Source organism: Sesamum indicum, linkage group LG7, assembly GCF_026168435.1.
Source record: "Sesamum indicum cultivar Baizhima isolate 11 linkage group LG7, ASM2616843v1, whole genome shotgun sequence".
Taxonomy (NCBI): domain Eukaryota; kingdom Viridiplantae; phylum Streptophyta; class Magnoliopsida; order Lamiales; family Pedaliaceae; genus Sesamum; species Sesamum indicum.
The window spans coordinates 15,581,449-15,597,823 of NC_142663.1; the positions used below are offsets into that span (position 1 = coordinate 15,581,449).

General features: G+C 34.0%; 4 protein-coding genes and 2 non-coding genes across 9 annotated transcripts; 3 read left to right on the plus strand and 3 right to left on the minus strand.

Annotated features, from left to right (window-relative positions):
- Positions 1–4,094, plus strand: LOC105167115 (rop guanine nucleotide exchange factor 5). 2 transcript variants are annotated; one of them, XM_088882590.1, is made up of 7 exons: positions 3–647; positions 1,115–1,231; positions 1,318–1,472; positions 1,818–1,892; positions 1,965–2,255; positions 2,710–3,066; positions 3,412–4,094. In XM_088882590.1, exons 1-7 carry the CDS (start codon positions 374–376, stop codon positions 3,916–3,918), a joined length of 1,776 nt encoding a protein of 591 aa, XP_088738716.1. In that variant the 5' UTR covers positions 3–373; the 3' UTR covers positions 3,919–4,094. The 2 variants fall into 2 exon arrangements, with proteins under 2 accessions (XP_088738715.1, XP_088738716.1); XM_088882589.1 differs by having other exon boundaries at positions 1–647; positions 1,818–2,255.
- A 130-nt stretch (positions 4,095–4,224) lies between these two features.
- Positions 4,225–4,296, minus strand: TRNAP-AGG (transfer RNA proline (anticodon AGG)). Its single transcript has one exon. It is a non-coding gene; the product is annotated as a tRNA-Pro (tRNA).
- A 576-nt stretch (positions 4,297–4,872) lies between these two features.
- Positions 4,873–4,945, plus strand: TRNAR-CCU (transfer RNA arginine (anticodon CCU)). Its single transcript has one exon. It is a non-coding gene; the product is annotated as a tRNA-Arg (tRNA).
- An 891-nt stretch (positions 4,946–5,836) lies between these two features.
- LOC105167116 (uncharacterized) lies at positions 5,837–6,770 on the plus strand. The gene is made up of 2 exons (XM_011086691.3): positions 5,837–6,218; positions 6,582–6,770. The coding sequence occupies exons 1-2, from the start codon at positions 5,900–5,902 to the stop codon at positions 6,596–6,598; spliced, it is 336 nt and encodes a 111-aa protein (XP_011084993.1). The 5' UTR covers positions 5,837–5,899; the 3' UTR covers positions 6,599–6,770.
- Positions 6,771–6,867: 97 nt separating this feature from the next.
- LOC105167117 (uncharacterized) lies at positions 6,868–10,025 on the minus strand. The gene is made up of 5 exons (XM_011086693.3): positions 9,647–10,025; positions 8,635–8,701; positions 7,617–7,777; positions 7,224–7,296; positions 6,868–7,130 (listed from the first exon to the last, which is right to left on the minus strand). Exons 1-5 carry the CDS (start codon positions 9,809–9,811, stop codon positions 7,114–7,116), a joined length of 483 nt encoding a protein of 160 aa, XP_011084995.1. The 5' UTR covers positions 9,812–10,025; the 3' UTR covers positions 6,868–7,113.
- A 3,453-nt stretch (positions 10,026–13,478) lies between these two features.
- On the minus strand, positions 13,479–15,848 carry LOC105167118 (uncharacterized). Of its 3 annotated transcripts, none has more exons than XM_011086696.3 (2): positions 15,678–15,848; positions 13,479–15,094 (listed from the first exon to the last, which is right to left on the minus strand). In XM_011086696.3, exon 2 carries the CDS (start codon positions 15,067–15,069, stop codon positions 14,059–14,061), a length of 1,011 nt encoding a protein of 336 aa, XP_011084998.1. In that variant the 5' UTR covers positions 15,070–15,094; positions 15,678–15,848; the 3' UTR covers positions 13,479–14,058. The 3 variants fall into 3 exon arrangements, with proteins under 3 accessions (XP_011084998.1, XP_088738970.1, XP_011084997.1); XM_088882844.1 differs by having other exon boundaries at positions 13,479–15,537; XM_011086695.3 differs by having other exon boundaries at positions 13,479–15,138; positions 15,678–15,847.
- Positions 15,849–16,375: the final 527 nt, after the last annotated feature.

Consider the following 16,375-nt stretch of genomic DNA (forward strand, 5'->3'; position numbering starts at 1 on the left):
ATTTTGAATGGGAGTCCCAAAGCCTGAAAATGGACGTTGGCCCTTTTTGGCACTTGTCAGCAGTTACCTTACAACCTTGAAAATCAAATTCTTACATTACTACACACAGCGGCATCAGGTAGCACAGAGAATAAAATCAGTGTGCCCACAAGCCGTCTTTGTCGAATCACCCTCCAAGCCCTTCAAAAACTCGTCTCTTTTTTGAATATTTCACCTTTTGAACTCTTTGCTAGCGGTAAAGATTGAATCTTGGAAGCGGGATTAATGGGTTTTGATAAGCCCATTTTGCAAACAGTAGAAATCAGGCTAGGCCGGTGTTTTCTTGAACAGAAATAGTGTATTTTCATTTTCGGGTCGTCTTTTGTTGTTTAAGATGGAAAGTGTAGCTGAGAAGAGCAAGAAGAATGATGAGTTTGAGTCGGTTAGTGGTGGCTCTATGACAGAGTCAAGTGAGAGCAGCCGAAGCACGAGCAGTGATAGCAGATCGAGTGCTCATATTTTTTCTCCAGCTCAATTGGGGTGGCCTATTAGAAAGCCTGCCAATTGTTTGAAAAATGGCTTTTGTGAAGGGAAAAGCAAAGCCCGTTTGAATGTTGAGAGCGGTGATGATGAGTCTAAGTTAAAGAAGCAGGGTCCCAAAGCTTCGGGTGAGTTACGTCTTTTATTGTCTTCTTTCTTTTCCCTCTTTCTTTTTCTTTTCTTTCAATTTTGAAGTTAGGGTAGCTTAATTTTACTTTTGCTGAAAAAGGGAACATTTCAAAAACATAAAGTAAAAGAAGAGAATTTAAAGACGAATGATCTGATTTCTGTGTGTTTGTGGTTGTCTACTTTGGTTTTCTGATAAATAAACGTCTTGAATTTGTGTTTGAAAGGTTGACATTCACCAGTCTTGAGGTGAATAGTATATAGTGATATCAATCTCTAAGTGTAATGAGAATTAGCTTGAAATGAAGAGAAACATCATTGCAACATATGAATTGGTAGTAGGGGCAAAATGGTCCTTTAAAGATTATGGTATTTAGTTATACCACACCACAAGTTATCAAATGACTACTACTTCTTTTGCCTTCAAGTTGCACTCTTCTGACTAGCGCAGCTGTTTGAATTCTCATAGAAATTCAGATGATGAAAGAGCGGTTTGCAAAGTTATTGCTTGGTGAAGATATGTCTGGAAGTGGTAAAGGAGTTTGCCCTGCATTGACCATTTCAAATGCCATCACCAACCTATGTGGTAAAAGACTTAAAATTCCTCTTGGTTTTTTAGACATTAAAGTGCTCTATGCTGTGTTAATGACTGAGTGCAGCCTTTACATGTAGCTACTGTGTTTGGCCAACTGTGGAGATTGGAACCATTGCCATCTGAAAAGAAATCCATGTGGAAAAGAGAGATGGAATGGCTTCTTTCTGTGAGTGATCATATTGTTGAACTGACGCCTTCTTGGCAAACATTTTCTGATGGAAGTAGACTTGAGGTAATTTCCGCTCTGCTTTTAAGAGCATTTGCTGTTGAAGTTTTATATAAGTTTCAGGTTCATGCATACTTCCTTATCCTCAAAGGATGCAATCTAAGTTTTTGCTTGAAATTTCCTGAGTTCAGTTGTTCAGCTTAAATGCAGCTCCTTTTCTTCTGGAATCAGTTACTTGACAATCTTACGAGAGCTTTTCGTCGTCTGCACTTTTTGAGGAAATCATAATAGCCATATGTTGTTTCGTCTAGTATTTTGTTGTAGTGAAACTCAAATTCTTATGGAAATCTGTGAATTTCAGTTATAGGCAATTTTCTGCTATTACATTACTTACGCTTCCTACCTTTTCAGGTGATGACTTCTCGAACAAGATCGGATCTAGCTATTAATCTGCCTGCTCTTCGCAAACTTGATAATATGCTACTTGTAAGATTTATTTTTCGGCTGTTTATTTCTGCTACGAATTTGAAACTTATATGCCATTCTTCCAATTCGCAGGAAATACTGGATGGATTTACCAATACCGAATTTTGGTATGTCGATCAAGGTATAGTAGCACCAGAAGCTGATGGATCCGTCTCTTTCCAGAAATCTATCCAACGGCAGGAGGAGAAATGGTGGCTGCCTGTGCCACGTGTTCCTCCTGGTGGTCTTCCTGAGGCCACGAGAAGGCAATTAAATCACAAGCGTGAATCCGCAAGTCAGATTCTTAAAGCTGCTACGGCCATTAACAGCATTGCTTTATCTGAGATGGAAGTTCCAGAATCATACTTGGAAACTCTTCCGAAGGTATGATATCATCTAAGTTAGGCTTTTAATACCAAACAATTGAAGAAAGATTCTGATAGATTATCAAATAGAATTGCGCGATGCTGCTGATTTCACCTATTTTTAAACTTGCAAATTTGCTACAATGTTATACTGATATGATGCTATGGAATGCTTCAAAAAGTTCCATTGGACTGTAGGTTGGATTCAAATTGTTGATGCAGATATGCTTTCGTTATATGGTAAATTTCATGTTTTCTTGAAGAAATATGCTGATTATCATAATATGCAGAAATCATTGTAAAGATGAAAAATTTGTAAAACATTCAATTAGGTAGTAAATACTACTAAATTCACTTTTGTGGGATAGCAAATTGGAATTTCTAGAAGACTAGACTTCTTCACTTGCAAGTGTGTTAGCTGCTTTCTCACTGCATATCTATCTATATGTTGACACTAAGTGTTTCAAAATTAGAATGGGAGAGCCTGTCTTGGGGATGTTATCTACCGTTACATCACTTCAGAACATTTCTCCTCGGAGTGCTTGCTTGATTGCCTCGATCTGTCTTCTGAACATGCTGCTCTTGAGATAGCAAACCGGGTGGAGGCAGCAATCTACGTGTGGCGTAAACGACAACATCCCAAGCCCCCATCTCAACCAAACCATTGTGCTGCCAAATCGTCATGGGAGATTGTCAGGGATCTCATGATATATGGTGACAAGAGGGAATTGCTTGCTGAAAGAGCTGAAAACCTCCTGCTATCTTTGAAACAACGTTTCCCGTGCCTCACACAGACTACTTTGGATGCCAGCAAAATACAGTACAACAAGGTATATATCTATTAGTATAGTTTAAGAATGACTGCATAAATACCTGTTGAGGTCTGCGTACATTAAAAAAAAACCCTTGGAAGTTAAAAATAACACAACTACACCTGTCAGGGTCATGTATTATATTACGAATCTTGCTGAAGGTTGGATGGCCAGGGGGAATATGAAATGTAAACATAACTTATGGGTTTGATGTTATTTTTCAGAATTGCCAGTTTCTTTTCATAATATGCATAAAGATGAGCATCAAGCTTGTCTGTGTAATTATCTGGATAATGTATTTATACAGCTTATTTTGTTCTGCTAAATATATTTTCTCATAGCCCATCGTCTGAATTGCTTCAGGATGTGGGGAAGTCTATTCTGGAGAGCTACTCAAGAGTCTTGGAGAGTTTGGCATTCAACATTGTGGCGCGTATAGAGGATCTACTATATGTGGACAACATAACCAAGCAGTCTGATAAACTGACATCTGCATCGACAGTAAGTTTCCTTTCAGACAAGAAGTTCCCGGTTCCATACTCAGTGCCCGTCTCAGGCACCCCCTACCGAACAGCGTATACAACACCCAACTTCTCCCCGGCTCATCTGGTGAGCCCTGCACGAGGGGAAAAGACGCCGTTTCTGAGTGGCAATTGCAACAAGCCTGCACGTCGTGGCTTAGGAGTCAAAAGAGTCCTCACAAATTATCTTGGTGGTGATGCAAAGGTCAAGAATTGTGGCTATATTATCGAAGGCCCCGGTTCCATTTCAAACAGAACAACTGAAGGGACGATGTCTCATCAGAGCATGGAAGGGAAGGAATCGTCTTCCATTTGTAGTGAGTCTAGGCCACAAAAGATAGACCGGTAGTTTTCTTGGCTTTGATAGCTGAGTTTGATGTACTTAGTTGGAGAAGGGGGCGAAATACGAAAACTGATGTTAGTTTCTTATAGAAGCATTATCACAGAAGAAGAGGTATATCCAACTGATCACATGTTCATTGATTTATTAACTCTTGACCTTTATATTATCTTGATCATCTTCAAGTGGTGGTGGAATCATGTACTTGAATGAGCAATGAGCCCAGTATTCTTTTTGAATGCGACAGTATGAGTAGAACAAATTAAAACAAAAAGAGGTGTAAAAGGGATTAATCAGGAAAATAATAAAAATCAAGGGGCATTCCGAGAATTGAACTCGGGACCTCTCGCACCCTAAGCGAGAATCATACCACTAGACCAAATGCCCGGTTTAGTGTGTAGATAACAAAAATCCCAAATACAGAGAAGCATCTTATGCTTGTGTTTTGGTTACCAGACCTAAGGTATGAATATTAATTAAATTCCAGAAAAGATGCAGTTTTCTGTCCAAGTCAAATTTATGGTATCTTAGCCTCTATGAATAACAAATCAAATATTTAAGTAAATATATTATGGACACTATGTATATGTAAGGAGGACCACGATCACGACCACGACCACGACCACAATGACGTTACTTCTCCATAGAGTTAGCTCCAAGTCCAAGCATCAATTATTAATTTTGGCTTGATGAAAGGATTTGAAGAAAGAATTTTTAAATGATTATATTTGAATAAATTTAATATTCAACAAAAATATAATTTAAAATTAAATAATTTGAAAATTTTTAAATGTAAGCTTATCCAATTTTTCAATCAAATTCAAAAAATTTGAAATCATATTTCAATCCAAATGCAACCTCAATGCTTCTCTTGCTTGATCAATATATTAAAATCGGAGCAATGATTGGAAAAAACATTGGGCTTTGTACTGCACCAATATTGGAAGCTGACGAGACAACAAGGCGCCTGTAGCTCAGTGGATAGAGCGTCTGTTTCCTAAGCAGAAAGTCGTAGGTTCGACCCCTACCTGGCGCGTTTTCAAATACCCGTTTTTTACTCATTTAATACACGATGATTCTCGTCTTTCTCTCCTACACTAATAAAAATATCTACAAAACCATTCTAAAAGGAGTTCAATAACAAGAATATATAGTATCAGAATTCTTTAGTTTCACAGATAAAAATAAATATTTTGATTCAATTAGTAGCTTTACTGTATATAAACTCTGTAAGTCAAGGAAAATCCAAATAAATCATTGATGCAGATTAATAATTCCATTGGTTCACTTTCTTCTTCTTCTCATTTTTTGAAACTTAAATGATTACTTATTTACACCATTAAATTATGATATAAACAATTGATTCAACAGATCATGAAATAATTATAACATTCATATATCAACATAATATATGATTAATTAAATACTTATATATTTATCAGAACTCAAACCAAATGTTTCGTAAGAATAAAGTCTTGAAATTTCAATATTGAGTAATTGAACATCAATGTATATCCCATCAACATTTCTTAGCTAGATTTTAATTACCAAACTTCACAACAATGTGTATATAACAACACTTGTAGTGTAATAAGTATATAATTAAAAAAAATAATCAAATATATTTTAAGTATATCACACTTGTTTCGATTCATCAAAAGGGATAGATGATATATAAGGAGAGTAGGTGAAGGGAGTTTCTAGACTAAAACAAAAAGTAAAAGTAATAATTGTACTAATCACCACAATTCCCACCATACGGCGCCACATAACCAAGAAAGCCTAGTTTTAATATCGCTAATGCTGCACTACAAACTCACATCCCCTGTTTGTGCTCAGCCCACTACAATCAGATGCTGGATTTCCACTCATCCCCACTCACACCCCCACTTCCCAATCACCACTATATAAACACCACCCCATTGCACTGGTTTCATGCACAACAAGTACAAGTATTTGAAGAAACAGAATATACACATTAATAACGACAATGAAGTGCTTTTTCATTCTTGGACTCCTGGCAATTTCCAGCTTCAACTACGCATACGCGGCCGGCGAGTGCCCCCGATCCACTCCCGATATGGAGGCCATGAAGCTGATCCCGTGTGCGGAGGCTGCGCAAGACCCCAATGCCTCCGTTTCCAGCAGCTGCTGCGCTCAGGTGAAGAGAATCGGACAGAATCCTAAATGCCTCTGCGCTGTCATGCTATCTGATGTGGCTAAGAGCTCCGGCGTCAAGCCCGAGATTGCCTTGACTATTCCCAAGCGATGCAACTTTGCTGACAGGCCCGTCGGCTACAAGTGTGGACGTACGTTTCTATTTTTCTCTTCTTCCAAAGTTAGAAAAATACATATATATATATATATAACTTCAAATAGAGTGGCGTTTTTTGGTTTTGATTCTTTACTACTAACTTTAAGGGTACATCGTGGAGTGGATTGGATTTTATATTTTAAATCTTGTTACATCTTTTAATCCATTATTTTTATAATTTTTTTAAAAGTAAAATACATGATCTCAATATTTTTTATATTTACGTGACGTTTAATTACATATTAAATGAAATAAAAAATGCAATATTATTTAAAGTAGAAAATTCAAATTGATGAAATTGTGGGAAGTTTTGTGTCTATTCTCATCGATTTTGAATAATTTTTGGGTTGTTTTGCAGCTTACACATTGCCTTGAACTTGAAAGGAGGAGTGTGATCAGAAGATGGCAATCCAGGTTGCAAGAATGAAGATGTCTACTTTTGCTTCAGTTGTATGTGTGTTCCCTGCGGGCTACTTCACCGGCTGCCTACTAATAATGTAATTATAATAAGCCCATAAATTAAAAAGAAATCCATCTCTTTTATCTATCTTCCTTTGCTTCATTACAATTTACACGTAAGCATTAATAATCAAAGATAAAACGAGAAAATTAGGGAATTAAAGACGTATTTAATATTGAGGATGTAAGCACACAAATACCCGTATATATATAATGTCCATTTCCAATATTTCACACGACATAGTACATATATATTGAGAAGATGGATCACCAATATTATTAATAAAACCCGAGGGGAAAAAAAAAAAAAAAGAAAGTTTAGAACACTAAAAGTTCCTCTAAAATGGGAACTGAAATGTTACAATGATCAGCTGCTACAAGCTATGATTTACTTTAAATCATCATTAATTCTGCAGTGCACTGCTGCTCCTTTAGTAATACAGTGATCCTGCATCCAACATTTATTTGAACTTTATAACATGAAAATAATATTTTTTTAAAAATATTATAAGGTAAAAATTGAAAGAAAAAAGAGTAATACCTTGCCACCAATTTCCTCTTGATGCACAGCTACAATTGCTCTCATTCGTATCCTCTCCTCCGTCTTTCTTGAACTATTCAAATTAATTATATTCCACCAAATTAAATTTGGTAATGATGATATTTAGTTTAATTTCTATAATGAAATAAATCAAGTGGTCGAGTGCACGATATTTAATTCTCGACTGTAGTCAAGATTCTTGCGTCTGAGTCAAAATAACAAAAAGATCGATCAAGTTTTGTAATATTAAGCATTTTCTATCTTATATATGATAAATATTTTAGCATCATATATATCTATTTATTATCTGCTATTACTCTTAAGAAAAAAAATTAAATAAAAAAAATAAATGAGTGATTTGGAAAGTAAACTTCACGTAGGACACTAGCTTACATTATTATGTGGAGGAGTAATATTCGGAGTTGTGGGAGAATAAACGTCTTGGCCACCATAGTAGATGGATGAGTTGTAATAACAGGGTTCAACTCTTCCATTCTCGTACTCGGGATTCTTGTCTTTTTTCATCGGATTAATGACTTTCTGAGTTCCATAATCTGATATATTAAAAAAAAGAAAAGAAAAAACGTAGGTCAAAATCTTGATCCGCACATCAGATATATGATTTTAATAAAATTTAAACCGAATATAATGTGTAGTGGATAATTATTATTGTGAAAACAATTATATATATTTCTTTAGAGAAATAGTATTTTTTTCTGTCCCATAAGTTAGGTTCATGTCATTTTTTGTTTCATTTATTACAAAATTAACATTTTTAATTCCATAATTTAACAAAATTAGCACTTTTGATCATCATGCACTTTTTCATCTACAATTTAATAATGTAGGTCACGTGCCTAGAATGTTATCGCTAAATATTTTTGGTTGTAGGAAAAATTGGTCATTTTTTCAATAATAGCATATGAGTGCTTCATTTGCTCTACTTGATTCATTTGTGGAAGACATGATTCTATGTATTGTTTCTACGTGACTTTAACTTATAGAAATATGAGAAGGATAAGATTCAATTTTTGTGAGATGTTTTTTACCATAACTTTCCTCGAGATTTATTTTTCCCCCTCAAATGTAGTTATATTTTCTTTCCCAAAAATGATGCAAGCTGGAAAACAAATCAATTTTTTTTCCAGCCAAAAATACTTAACCATCACTATCTATGCACGTAGATTACATCGTTAAATTGTAGATAAAAAAAATGAATGAGGACCCAAAATGCTAATTTTTATAAATTATAGAACTAAAAGTGCTAATTACGTAATGAATGTGACTAAAAATAAAACGAGCCTAATTTATGAGACAAAAACAATATTATTTCCCATATTTCTCTAAGTTAAAGAGAAAACGGACGAAGGAAACAAAAATAATTTCATGTCTAGTAAATGTTGCGGCAAACCTGTTCCATTTTTGGCATTGCCATAGTTGTGTCCAAAATCTGGGGCAGAGGTGTCTCTTCCACTCACCTTATCAACCCAAAAAAAGAAAGGAATTAATACATCAAATGTTGCTAGAGGAAAATAGTACTTTTCTTGCTTAAAAAAAGGGTTTTGATAATTTTGGGTGTGACTTTGATTTTAATTACCAGCAAACGTTGATACAAATTTCAAGAACTATAAATATAACATGAAACAATTAATTAGGACATTAATGTATGAAAACATTTTTTTTATTTTTTTATATCAATCATGATGTGTGAAATACATATTTCAAAAACTATTGAGAAGGCAAAATTATATTCTTGATTCTATAATTACGGATCGTTAGTATTTTTGGTCCTGTAATTATAGATTAATAAATTACATGATAAAAATTACTACTTATCTATAATTAGAGGAGTAAGTTGTAATTTTGTCTATTGAGAATAAAGTCAACCATAGTATAATATAGAAAGACACAGTTGCATGGTTAATGATGATGTCCTATATACAATACATGTCTGTGTGCCCTACTATGACTTACGAGGAATATGCTCCACTTCCGCTTAAACCAAAATATCTCAAACGAAAGTTCCAAAAGAAAATAATAATAGTAATAATTAAACTGAAGTTTGAGAATTGAATAAATGTTAGAAGTATCATTCAAATTAACAAAAACAAAACTCAACATTGTTGCCATCTTTATGTGGGACATGAAAATTAAATCTGTAAAATAAGATTTTGGGTGTCCCAGCTGTATGGGATTTGAAGTATCATCAGATATCCTTCATCATTAATTCTCCTTCATTATGTTTATAATATAATTAATTAAAAAGTATTTAAACAACTTAATTAAAACAGAATTCCAGCTTCCCCAACTCTCAAGTTTCAGCAATAATATATATATTTTCAAGAATTTGATAAATATATATAATAAAAAAGAATTGAAGTGACGAGAACTGAGGAAGAATATATATATATATATATATATACCATGGAGGTTGGTGGACCAAAGATTGATCCAAAGAAAGCTGTGGACGAGGACGAAGACTTTGAGGACGACTCTTTCGGACCAAACAGATCCGTAGTAAAAGACGATGATGTTGATGAAGATGAAGATGAAGATGATCCTCCTACCACTGTCTTTGCTTTCTCCATTAATTTCCTCTAATTACGAAAAGATGGAAGAATTGTTTGGAGTTTGATTTGTAGTGAAATAATAATAAGAAAAATGGATAAGGTTGGAGAGATGAGAAGGAAGATAATATATGATAAATATTGAAGTTTTAATCCTAAGAAGTGCGTGCGTGTGTGTGTGTAGGAGAGTGAGAGGGCACGTGAAGTTTTGGGTGTGGTGAAAATGAGAGGGGCTTCTGCTCATATTTATAGGCAAAACAAAAGCTTTTGACAAGATATGGGATTAGCCCATGTCCATCGGTCCCTCCCACCTCCTTTAACCCTCATTTTCTCACCATCTTTGACCCTTTAAGTCCTCTCATTAATTATTTTTTTGATGAATTTATAATGCACGGACACCAACACGGATACATATTTGATGCTATATAATAAAATTTTAAATATAATATAATTCAAACACAAATATATATAATTTTAAATGTATTAGAATTATATCAATATTGCGTCCAAACGTGTTAAGGTATTCGACATTATAGAAAAAATGAGCATTTCAAAAGTTGGTGTGTTATAGAGTGGACCATCGCATTCAACAATCTTGAATGGATTGGGTTCTTTAGAATCGAATTATCCAAAAATAAAATAAAATAAAATGAGGTTTGGTATTAAAATGATGAAATGGTGTAAGTGTAATATTCTTTTGGAGTTTGGTCCTGCTCCTGCCTAAAGGTGTAGGCAAATTAAACTATCTCTGGAGGTAGATTCCATGGTGGGCTCCGACACACACATACACACACACACACACATATATATATATATATATAGTGCAAGTTGAATTTGTTTATCTGCAAAATGCAGCATATATTCCTGCAGTTAAACTGTCGTTTAGGGCGGATGCCATAAATACACGTGATTATAAAAATACTTTCTTTTTTAGAATAAAAGCATTAATTACATTATTAATTGAATAATTGAGTAATACATTTATTGTAAAATTACAATAACTTACATATAAATAAGATACCCACACATTTGTGAAACTCGAACCTATAATTTCAAATTATAAAATCTCAACATTACTCGTTAGGTCAAGAGATCATTCATCGAAATCTTGTACATTTGAAAACCATGTATAAAATCATATAATTTAAAATTGTATGGGGATATAAATATATATATAAAAAGCAACAAGTCATTTTCATTGTTTGACCTACATGCATGCATATGTCTGGACATAGGGAGGGAAGAACCTTATCCATTTTATCTATGCATGACTATATTGAGTGTGTGGGCACCCCCACCCCCACACCTTCCATACGGCAGCCATATATATTCGGATACGTATGTCATATATAAATATAAGAGCCCTATTGTCCACACCAATACACTCCAAAAGTGATTTATGGTGGGAGGTTAGAGGGTTGATTTGGTACATGTTGAATGTTCAAGTAGAAAATAATATTTAGGTTTTTGTTTTAGTGGAATGTGCTTCATTAGACATTTTTTCACCTTAATTTGAAATTGCTAAGTTGGCTTCAACATCAAACTCACGTGAAAGAAACGCAATTTTTGACATAGCTTTTGCCTATATATAAATTGATATTTTACAACAACACATTCTTCTGAGCTCTCATATTATTTATATTATTCTATTATAACTATTCGCTAAGATATGATAAATTTTTATGGGCATAATTTACCTCGCCTTGCTGGGTCCCACCTTTCTAGTATATATATATCTTGTTCAAACAGTTGACTTCATTGTCACATTCCTCTCATTGCACATTAATTCCCAACATGTAATAATTTTCTTCTTTTTCGGGAATATGAAATGGAATATTTGATTTGAAAAACATACTTAAATAGATTCAATTTGTCATAGTTTCTTCAACTTTTATATATATATATATATATATATATATATATAATTCCTTCAATGTTATTGACTTTTCGAGAGTTGCAGGACCATATTTGGCCACGTCTAGAATTTTCATTAGATGATTTTTTAAAAATATATTTGTATTTCGTTTCAATATATCTACATGGGTGGATTTTTAGATCAAAAGAATATTTGATTTGAGAATAATGAAAAGAGATATATAAATTCAACATGTGATGACATCTTTTTGAGTTCAGATTATAGTGTTTATCAATTATTGTAAAAAATAATAATAATAATACCATAGATTTGTTTTCTATTTATATTAATTTTGTGTGCAGAATCTTTGAAGAGAATATTTGATTGAAATAAGGCGGATGGTTCAACACGCAATAATTATTTTAAACTTCAAGTTGTGGTATTCATCTTTTGAAAGAATTTTAGAAACATCGCAGCATGTTCTTTTTTAATTATTAGTTTTAATTTCTATATTTATATATTTAATTCAGTCTCTTTCCTGAATTCCCGGAATTTGCCCGTTGTCCCGCTTCTTGTGTTGATAAACTTCACCGCCCCTTTAACAGGGGATAGGGCCAGAGATATTCCTGCACCAAACTTATATCTACTTCTTACAATTATTATATTTCACTAATTATATATATCTATATATGCATACTGCCAATTTTACAGACAATAATTATCAGTAAAATTATAAAATTATTATCATGGAAACTCAAAAAAATCTTATGGCTTTAATCATATTGTATAAATTGTTTAGAATAGTTGAAAATAAATCATGCCCGTGTGCAATTAAGTGTAGATTGAACCTTGAAATCACACCGTATATTGAACAATGTAACGGTGGGAAATTCTATTTGGGTTAATACAATCAGTTTTTTTCCCATTTTATGGGTAAGTCTTCTTATACATGTATATTTAAAATATTTTATGTATATGATAATATATAAATAAAATACAATATAATAGAAATTTTGCGGTTGATTCATCTGAAGAACATATGGAGACTCAATTTTCTTTTTTATTATAAATCATCGTTGTACATCATTCCTAATTTGCATATAATAGATAAATTGTCACGCTTTAACATATATTAAAATAAGAGTAAAATATAAATCGATAATTACATTAAAAAAGAAAGAAAAAAAAACTAATTTATCAATTAATATAAAATTTTAAAAATTAAATAAATTAATTATCTTATCAAAAAGCATTTTTTATTTCATAAAAAATCAGTGCAGCGGTTCATTAACAACCATTTATGAACATGAAGGCCAATATATATATATATATATATATATATATATATATATTAGTATAGATCATGATTATTGTGGAACCAAATTAATATAATATATAGTTCTTCCTAGGAGAATGTTGTCCCTTGATATCCTCGAAAGTCAGCATTGTCTATATTATATTAATAACAAAATGGAAAGTATAAATCCCAAAGAATTACATGTTACTAAAATGTAAATTGTTATTATTATATGATCTATAATAGCGGGGTCTTTATCAATTGGTGCATCTTTCAAAAATGTAACAGGCCAGAAAAAGATTTTAGATCCGACGGGATATGATTGTTTTATATATGATGATGATGATGATGATGATGAAACAAAGAAGAAAGATGAAAGCAAGATGGGTACACTCAACCTTATCTCTTTGCAATGAGCAAATGTGGGGGCTGCAGCTGCTTTTTGGAGTGGAATATTATTTCTCTTGGAGTACTATGATGCTCACCAGAAAATTAATGAACAAATAATAGAAAATGGAATTATGCAGCAATAGAAATGTGATCAATACTTGTTTGGTTCCACTTCTACAATAATAAGTTGCCAGTACTTTTTACATGATACAGTATTTTAAATAATTGACGAAGAATTCAGGTTTTCTGAAAATTACATATCGACAGTTGCAATACCAAATAAATTACTAAAATACCTGCAAAGGGTATCAAGATTTGAGTTCCTGCCTTCTCATGATAACAGAAACACTGCATCCGTAATAAGAAACATTAAAGCTAATCATTATTTTCCGAGCGTGTGAGTTATGACATTCTGTATTGACCTCTACTCTGATCTTAGATTCAGCTAATTCATAAGCCATGTGGAGCTTAGATAGTGGCAAGAGTTGTTCTTGCGCATCTTCTTACCACTATCTACCCATATTTTGTACTTGCCGCCCAAGCACGAGGAATCAGCATATCTGTGATCTACTGCCATCTTAAACATGTGGATTCTTGAAAAGTAACCTAACAAATTCAATATTCCAACTATTTGCTTCTGCTAGCTGCTGAATTCGATGAAATAAGAAACTGAAGAAGAAATTCATTGAATGAGTACGAGTTAAACCATTCTGGGGAAGCATATGCTCAAGCTCCTGCTTCAGTAGATGATGTTTGCCGCCTCAATTCCTCATCAGCATTTCTTAGGAACTGATCCCAGCCACTTCCTTGACTTGTATCCAAATAATCATAAGGAACTGCAGTTTTTAAACCCGGACGAATTCCACAGCGGCCCTCCACAATCCTAAATTCCAACTCATTGCCTTCTTCTCTCAACTTCTCTTCCAATTCATCCCATGTAAACATCAGGGGTAGAGTAGATGCACCCCAAGGGTTGAAATCCAAAAGCTTAACTCGTCTATCTTTTGTGACATACACATCAAATGTGTAACTCTCAGATCCAAAATTCCCCTTCACCTTCTCCATGAAAAATTCCTCGATCATCATTTCCAAATCATCTTTCTTCTCAAGAAGAGCAGGATAAAAGTTAGTTACCTCCCGTTGACAAATCCCGACAAGGAGTTTATGGCGTACAAAGCAACGAAATTCCATCTCAGGTTTTAGAGAAGGGTACCATTTGCGGAGTGCAAGGAAGAAACTTGATGGCCTTGATGCAGTCTTATCTGTGCATGAATCATATGCATGGCAAAGATCATGGACAACTGAGTCAGACGACCGTAGCAGAAGGGCAATCTCTGAGAAATTGGTACATTTGAGATTCCCAGTTGAACTGATCCAAGCGGAATCTTTAGGTGCACTCCAGTTAAGCTTAGGAAAGACAGCTCCCCCGAGGGATCCAATGGATGCTTTAATTTCCATTTCAAATTCCGGAAAAGACGGGGGTGGTACGGGTTCCTCGGCTTCATCTCCGGATCCCTCAAGTGTGACAAAATCTTCTTGCTCTTCCGGTTTATGGACTCTGTTTGGCAGAGCATCATCATTTGTAATTGAAAGAGGGAGGAGGAATGGGCCAGAATCATCGAGCAGGTATTGGACAAAGGACTCTGGAAGCTCATGAATTATTGTTTTTATGGAGCAGGATTTGAAGTTCGGGTACCATTCCTGAATCTGGCACCTATTTATGTCTTCTTCCGTCATATCGAGATTTAGGAATTACTTGGCCCTTGGTACAAAAAGAAGATCCTTACTTCAAGAAGACGCTCAGTTCTACAGCAAATAGTTAAAAATTGCTGAACTTTAAGATGTGATAATGGTTGAAGGAAAAAAGATTGAATTTGTATTTCTAAACAAACAAGAGAACTAATCCGAGTACAGACACTCTGATCTGCTAGCACTCTAGAGCATTTGAATTACTTCCACATTACCATCATGTTCTTGGTAGGGCTGTTGAGCGGAACAATTCGGTTCCCCGATTTCAGAAACCGAAACCGAACCGAGAAGCTTCTATTAGGTTTCGGTTGTAACAAGTTCTATTTCGGTTTTTTAACCGAAGAAACCGATATATATTAAAAAAAAAAAAAAGAAGAAACTGAGTCCATCTCCAAGCTTCATCAGTTCATCTCCAATTCATATAACAATACATCATTTCTCATTCCCACAACAACACTGATACCAAAGCCCACGCACAACCAAACAAAGTCAACAAAAATTTAATCAGACATTTCATCAAACAATTTGAAAGCAAAACTTGCTCATCAAATTTCTTCTACAAACTGCAACAGAAATTTACAAAGAAGAAAAATCACCTATCAATGGTGGAGTCGGAGCGAAGGTGTGCCGCGTGCCGAAGGATTCGTGGACGTGAAGAATGAAGATGGAGACTTCTGCAAATTTTTCTCACTGCCAGTGCCGCGCGCGAGAGAGAGAGAGAGAGAGTTCTTATTTCAATACATTGACCTTATGACTCAATGACTTAAAAGAAAAATATATAATATATAATATTATATATATATTTTAATATAATTAATAAAATTAAAATATATAACCAAATCAATTTTTCGATTCGATTTAATCATCCAATGAGCCAAAAAGACACAATTTTTTTTTAAATATTGGTTTGGACCGAATTTTCAATTAAAATACAAATATTGTTTCAAAATATTTTAAAAACACCTAAATCAAATTAGGCCGAACATTCACTCGATACAAAATTCTTAACCTGCCTCGAAACTGATAATATGAGTATCAAACTCACCCCGTCGGGGGACCCTACGGGTTCAATTGCCATCTTTACCCAATCCCTACAAGTGGCAGCCATCCGTGATTTCTCATATGATTATGGGCTTCGTTGGCCATTGCTCTTGCTAAGCTGGGCTCACGGATTAATATTTGTACATCGGGTTGTCCAAGCCTAATATTGGGCATTACATAAGAGCCCAAATTCTTGGGGTTATCCAATTCACAATAAAATTAAAAATATTAATTATTTTAATCTAAAAATTAA

Excerpts from the sequence above, each read along its gene's own strand:
- LOC105167115 (XM_088882589.1), top strand. The coding sequence starts at position 374 with ATGGAAAGTGTAGCTGAGAAGAGCAAGAAGAATGATGAGTTTGAGTCG. Across the intron at positions 1,473-1,817 it reads CTGATGGAAGTAGACTTGAG|GTGATGACTTCTCGAACAAG; the intron begins GTAATTTCCGCT and ends CTACCTTTTCAG. Across the intron at positions 3,067-3,411 it reads GCAAAATACAGTACAACAAG|GATGTGGGGAAGTCTATTCT; the intron begins GTATATATCTAT and ends GAATTGCTTCAG.
- LOC105167116 (XM_011086691.3), top strand. The coding sequence starts at position 5,900 with ATGAAGTGCTTTTTCATTCTTGGACTCCTGGCAATTTCCAGCTTCAAC.
- LOC105167117 (XM_011086693.3), bottom strand. The coding sequence starts at position 9,811 with ATGGAGAAAGCAAAGACAGTGGTAGGAGGATCATCTTCATCTTCATCT. Across the intron at positions 7,778-8,634 it reads CAATGCCAAAAATGGAACAG|ATTATGGAACTCAGAAAGTC; the intron begins GTTTGCCGCAAC and ends TTAATATATCAG. Across the intron at positions 7,297-7,616 it reads TTACTCCTCCACATAATAAT|TTCAAGAAAGACGGAGGAGA; the intron begins GTAAGCTAGTGT and ends TAATTTGAATAG.
- LOC105167118 (XM_011086696.3), bottom strand. The coding sequence starts at position 15,069 with ATGACGGAAGAAGACATAAATAGGTGCCAGATTCAGGAATGGTACCCG.